Raw genomic sequence first — 6,660 nt, 5'->3', positions numbered from 1 at the left:
ACATGCAGACTTTGCAATCTGCATACATAATACAACTGTGCAAGCAGTTGTATTAATAAATAGCTAGAAATTGACCATTACTGATACAGTTTTAAAAAGATTACTATCAGGCAGTTTAAAAAAATCTTAATGCAAAATTAAACCAGAAGGTGACCAAATGACCGTAGTTTGTTGAAGTGTGACTTCGCACCTTATCACCGTGGCGCATGGAAACACTTGGGGACGCGTCAAAACGCAATTTGGCACGGGTTTCCAGGGCCTGATAAAAAGACGGTTCCTGTCAGCTTCCCCACATCCTCACAACACTTTATGAAGAGCTGACCACCACAAGGAGCCATGGAGACCTGCGCTAACAAGAGTGGGCTATCGTCTGTTTCTAACGGAGGCAATTCGAGCCAGCAGTCCGAGTTGTGGAGGCCATGGTTTCGAAATGAGGATAACAATGTCCGACACAAGGTAAGTTTTGCACGTTCAAGTTTGTATTTTTGAAATCCAAACACGCACTGCTTACTTGACAGAAAGACTAAAGAAATCTCTTTGTTTTTAGAATCTTTCAAACCATGGAGACCTCAGTGGCGCAAAAGATCCGAAAACACCTCAAGTGATCCATCCAGTCAAGTAAGTGGAGCTTTATTAATTAAGGCATCGTTGAATAAAAGAGTAAAGTCTACAAATATAAAAACATCAATTGCTTTTTGTTCTAAGGTTGTACTGGCCAAAATCGAGATGCTTTGATTATCTGTACCGGGACGCAGAAATACTCCTTCGCAACTATCCAGTCCAAGCAGCAATCTGCACCTACGAAGACTCCAGCAGCGACGAAGACAACGATGATGACGAGGAGGAGGTTGAAAAGGAGCGGAACTAAATGTCTTCGTGAACTTTGAAGAATGTTGCATGCTGTCATATTGGACAATATTTATATATATATATATCTTTTAATTTATTCCTGTAATTATATGTAAATAGTTCAAATACCAGTTACCAAGCTTAAGTTATTCCTTTCACATTTCTACCTCCTTTGTATTTTATAATAAAATGCAGGAAATAAATTTCGTTATCTGGAGTTTATTTGCTTTTTAAATAATAACTGCACGCTCACACACAAATTAAGCATTCAGCGCTGCATTGATTGACTGAAGTGTTCAAGGGAAAATGAGAACTTCTCCAGTAGACTGTGACATTTTCCATTCGAAAGATATCAGGTTGATTTTATGCAAGTGCAGAACTTGTTTGGGCCTTTCTTACTTACTGTATTTATTTATGGCACTGAAACATCTAAAACCTCACATGAATATATCCTACAAGTCACTCTAAATGTATGCAGATCCCTTAATTAGACGTTGTAGCAGAGCTTTTTCTTTCCATATTTGCATTCACTTTACTGGCTATAACCGCTTTCTTTCCACTGAACATCCCTTTTCCCACGGATAAGTGCAGGGTGTTAAACGCACCATTTCCTGTGCAGTGTCGCGTGAAGCGCGGAAACTGTGGGACAGGTGGAGGGCGCAAACCCCTGTCACCAGAGACCATAAAGTTTGGCTGAGACAAACGGAGGTGAAACATTTTAGAAGAAGAAAATGTACTGATAACATTAGCAGAGAATCTGTATTTTATGTGGGCCATCAAAGGACTTCTACCAACTTGTGCGCTGAAGTGCATCAGACCTAACCCATAAAGTCACACGTCCTCCTTGGGATGACACCGCATATTTGGGGAGCAAGCATGAAGCAGGAGGTCGAATCTGACAGGCACGAGGCGAGGAAACAAAAAACTGTTAACATTAGGTTTGCATTTTTTTAAAATTAGGCTCTTAGTTTGACTCAGTCAAGCAGGATTTGGGGTGAAAGGGGGAGGTGCTAACAGGCTTATGTGATAACAAACCTTGCAATAGAGAACCACTGTGTTTCATCTGCTCAATGTTTCCCAACCTCTATCCTTATGGACCCCTACTTTACAACAAAAGCATTCATGGACTAGTTGTATTTTCTTAGCTAGAGCTAACCCCCATGATCTTGATTGTTTAAACTGTTGAAAACCAACTAGTGACTGAATTGGTTTGACTGAATGTATGTTCCAGTTCTTATGCTTGTGCCTACGCTTGCTTTAAAATCATAGCAAGTGTAGGCACAGAAACAACACTGATGTAGAGTGTGTTAACAAGAGCTAGATTAACTCATTGCAAACCTTTACTGGTCCATTATTCTGCCTGCTATTGGTGCATTATTGGTGCCCATATAATGCACCATCATTCTATACATATGTATAGTATCTTGTGTTTTTTTCTTGTGTTTTTTTCTGGTTATATAACATATATCACCCAGTAAACCAACATGAATTAATAGCGATCTAATGATAAAAGCCTGTGAACTTAGAGCCATATCAGTTGCCTGTTTAGAGAGTGACATCTCAACCTTTCTTCTAAAATTCCTCTGATGATGTTTATAATAACAATGTGTCCTTACTGGAATGCAGAAGTGAATGAGTTTATTATTTTAAAGTTATGGTATCAGGTTGTGACTACTCAAATTTAAATCAAATTCAAATTTTATTTGTCACGTACACAGTCATACACAGTACGATATGTAGTGAAATGCTTGGACAACTGCTCGTGACCTAAAGAAAACAAAAAAGGAAAAGGCTATGAATAAGATAAGTTCTACTGCTTGTAATTGTAGTAAATCCCAACAGAGTCTTGGGTTTTGGACCACAAAACATATGACATGTCCAAATAGTTACATCAGCCAGCAATCATGCGATATAGCAATTAAAGTGACACTTGTCATGTTAAAGTTCTGTTTCATGAGCTTGCTCTACTTTGGATATGATGCAAGTACTATGAGTAGTCTAGTATGGGTTGCTAAAGCCTCAACAACATATCTGCACATTTGAACTGTTGAACTTTTCAAGTCACACCAGTGTTGACCTTTTAAACCGTGCCATGGGAACTTTTTAGATCATCTGTAGGTGTTCTGAAGAGTGCAAAGTTTGCACGCCTTTGTGGTGAGACAAATTTTGGGCTCTTAACTGCACTGGGGGCGATGCATCACCCCAGCACATGTGACATATCATAGACAGACTTCAACGTAGGAATGTTTAATAATTTGCAAAATACTTGTTCGCTGATACTTTAATAGTAGTACAGGCCTCTGATTAATAAAGAAAAAAACGATGGTGTTGTTGGTTCAATAAACCATCACAAAAGGTAAAACAATGACTTTCTAGAGCAAGTGATCACAATCTGAGTCCTGAGCATCAAAATTCATTTTAATGTCTAAATATTCAACTGAGATCATAGATTTTGATGAATTACTGAAGTAATTGTCTGCAACTGTAGGAGCTTTGGGACTTTCCCAGGCATGCGTGGGTGTTAAAGCTACTGGAGTGTCACTTACTTTGGTGTGAAATCTGCTCACGTCCAGGAATAAACATAAAACAAGGGAAAGATGTGTGTCCTCGTGAAATGATAGCCAGCTGAATGCTTGGATAATGCAGCTGCAAATATGATAATAAAAAGTAAACTGTTATTTACCATTGAGACTTTGAATGCTGAACATTGCCCAAAACCTAACTCAGCTTTGTAAAGTTTGTTTTATCAGACACATGCTGCTTTTGCATGTGCTGGTGTGAACTTGAGTGTAAAGAATACAAACCTAAGACAGTAATATTCAGTCTCAAGTAGCCACATGTCACAACTGTCATGCACCTTGGTTACAAACAGATGCAACCAGTGACAATGAAACACATAAATATGGAGCGATGGGTATCACTTTTACCCCCAGTGCAGTGGAGATTATGGTTATATTCAAATCAGTTCATGTTTGTCTTATATGAAGTCACAAGTTGGTGTTAATCAATCTTCAGTATTCATTACTGTTCAAATATCAATGTATAAATATCAATGGATAATAATTTTGGGAGTTTCTAATGGAATATTGTTGTTTGTTTTAGTTCATCTGGTGAGCTTAAGTGGAGGCATGCCCCTGTGAACTCTGACTGCACTGGTGGTGTGATTGTAGCCACCTAATGAGGTGATGAAGTGTGACTCGGCCAAGTTGGGACTGATCTTAATCAACCAGCTTCCCACAGGCACACCTTTGTTGGGCTGTGAGAACAGAGGGGTTGCAGTTAGAGATGCATTTTGGTCATTTTGGTTCGTATCTGTTGTTTCGATAGTTCTCTTGTTTGTTCTGTTGCTCGAAGACAGTTAAGCCAGTTATACAAAAAGGGAGCTGTGTGCTCCTGAATATGCACAAGATTGTCTTTGGCAGATTTGTAGACAAGAAGCACCACTGGTGTGGAATAGAAAATGTGATGTATATGAATTAAGGTATGAAAAAACTCTGGCTCAGTTTCTCAAAAAATTTAAAGCACAATCTGAAAGTGTTGAATGCTCAAACCTTCACACATCTCTGTCATTTTTATGTTTCTTTTTTATGTTTAACATTTTTTATGTTTCTGTAATGGTTAATCCACAAGTATGGACATGCTCTTTAATGAAAATTATAATTATTATCGTTATTTTTAAATTTCAGCTTTACCGTTTTACAAAAAAAGCAGAAAATGTTTTGATTAAAATGCCAAATTGCTGTTCTATCTATCCATCCATCCATCCAAAGTTTTACTTGTTTTACATAGTAAAAAATGTAGCAAAAGTCAATAATTATATCTGTGTAATATAAACACATTAGGAAACAGTACAGTAAGTGCATATATACAGAACTACAACAAAATAAATATTTAATACTGTCATATGATGTGTAGTAGTATGCTTACAGTAATCAACCCCCCCCCCCCCACACACACACACAAATGCTAATTGCCTTCCTCTTCCTCTGTGTTGTTGCTGCTACATCTTCTTGTCTAACACTTGTATAAGTCACTTGAGGCCTCTTTTATGCTCTGACACATGATTAAATTGTTCTTCCAAATATGTTTGAACAGGTGCAACATGACTGAGACTAATTGGTAGTCATGTTATTGCATTTTGAAGGCCAGTGTTTCGAGGTGAACAAAGTGTGTGAAATAATGCAACCAATGCAGACCAATGGAACTGTGCTTGAAGTCGTGTTTATTTGATGGGATTTTCAATATCATCACTCAGATGATACATGAAGAAGCTACTTTTAGCTGCTTGCTGATTCTTAATGTGTCACCTTAGCAGGTAGCTGTGAATGTCTTGGTTTGTGTCACTTCCTGGGATCAAACCAGGGAGCTTTCCTGTGCTAGGCAAATTGTAAACCACTACACTATAGAGAAACTTTTGCAGATTACACAGAACCTTTAGAGAATTGTGTTTCATTATTTGTGTGCATAAAATTGGTAAAAACTCTAATGAACATTTCATTTCATTTTTAGGGGACTGAATGCAATGCAACCCTTAATAATGTAGATAGGCTGCACATATCCTAATGGAGTTTTCAATCTAGTTGGGGCGATCATGGCTCAAGAGTTGGCAGTTCGTCTTGTAATTGAAAGCCCCAGCTCGGACAGTCTCGGTCGTTGTGTCCTTGGGCGAGACACTTCACCTACCGCCTACTGGTGATGGCGCGATATGGCAGCCTCGCTTCTGTCAGTCTGCCCCAGGGCAGCTGTAGCTACAACTGTAGCTTGCCTCCACCAGTGTGTGAATGTGAGAGTGAATGAAGAGTGGAACTATAAAGCGCTTTGAGGATCTCGAAAAGCGCTATATAAATGCAATGCATTTAGAAAGCTACAAAGCTCAATGTGGGTTTTTGACCAAAAGATGGGGCAAGAGAGCCAAAAGTGAGTCTTCCCCTGGTTTGCAGCACTGCAGTGTAATAGTTCAGTACATCCACTTGGGGGCTGTGTTGTACTTGAGAAGTAATCAGTGAATTTCAGTTATATGATGGAGTAAAATTCAAACTCTATATGTATATAAAAACAGAGTTTTACAGAACGTCCCTCCTGTGATGTTTCTTTGTACATCACTGTACAGATGAATGCATAGGAAAATACTTAACATGTCATTTATGATGCAGAATCTGCACCTATTAAGAAATGTAATGATATAAATTGTTTATACACTGGAATAGATCATTATATCATTCTGGAAGTTTAATTTCTGGAAATACTGAATATCTTCTATTTCCTGCTGCTGAGATAAAATATATGGATACATTGTCAGGGGTTTCTGCTTTAGCCGGCAAAGGTAAATAACTGATTTCTACTCACAGTGGAATAAAAAAAGACATTTCTATAACTCCAATTTTCAAAGTAAAGCAACAATAAACTAATAACAGCAGTTTTCCTTAAAAAAATGATGTAAAGAGGACACGCGTGTCATGAAGCAGGAGAAACACACAGACTGGGCAGCAGTTTTCCACAAGCTAAAGCATAGATCTGTCAATGAAGTGAACCCCTTAGTAGCTACATATATCTCTGCTGAGTGAAATAAACCAAAGAGTTGCTCTGGTTCTTCTCGCTCCACGAACATGCTGGCTCACACTGCTATCTAAGAGAAAAGGCAGTTGTGCTTTTCTGTACCCTGTTATCCCACCCTCCTCTTAAATAGTTAGTTTGGTCTTCCGTCTCTGAGATGTGTGCAGTGGAGATAATTACAATTTCAGTAACGTTTGTCAGGTGATTACCTCATAATCCCCTATTTCATTTGATAAGTCACGCATTGATTTAACTCAG

The 6,660-nt window shown here is 38.4% G+C and overlaps 1 protein-coding gene across 1 annotated transcript; it reads left to right on the top strand.

The window, feature by feature from the left end:
• Positions 1 to 336: 336 nt before the first annotated feature.
• On the top strand, positions 337 to 868 carry ripply2 (ripply transcriptional repressor 2). The gene is made up of 3 exons (XM_026193961.1): positions 337 to 456; positions 548 to 618; positions 706 to 868. Exons 1-3 carry the CDS (start codon positions 337 to 339, stop codon positions 866 to 868), a joined length of 354 nt encoding a protein of 117 aa, XP_026049746.1.
• Positions 869 to 6,660: the final 5,792 nt, after the last annotated feature.

Source organism: Astatotilapia calliptera, chromosome 15 (assembly GCF_900246225.1).
Source record: "Astatotilapia calliptera chromosome 15, fAstCal1.2, whole genome shotgun sequence".
Taxonomy (NCBI): domain Eukaryota; kingdom Metazoa; phylum Chordata; class Actinopteri; order Cichliformes; family Cichlidae; genus Astatotilapia; species Astatotilapia calliptera.
Note: the sequence above shows the minus strand (reverse complement) of the source record. Positions and strands in the feature narration are given on the sequence as shown.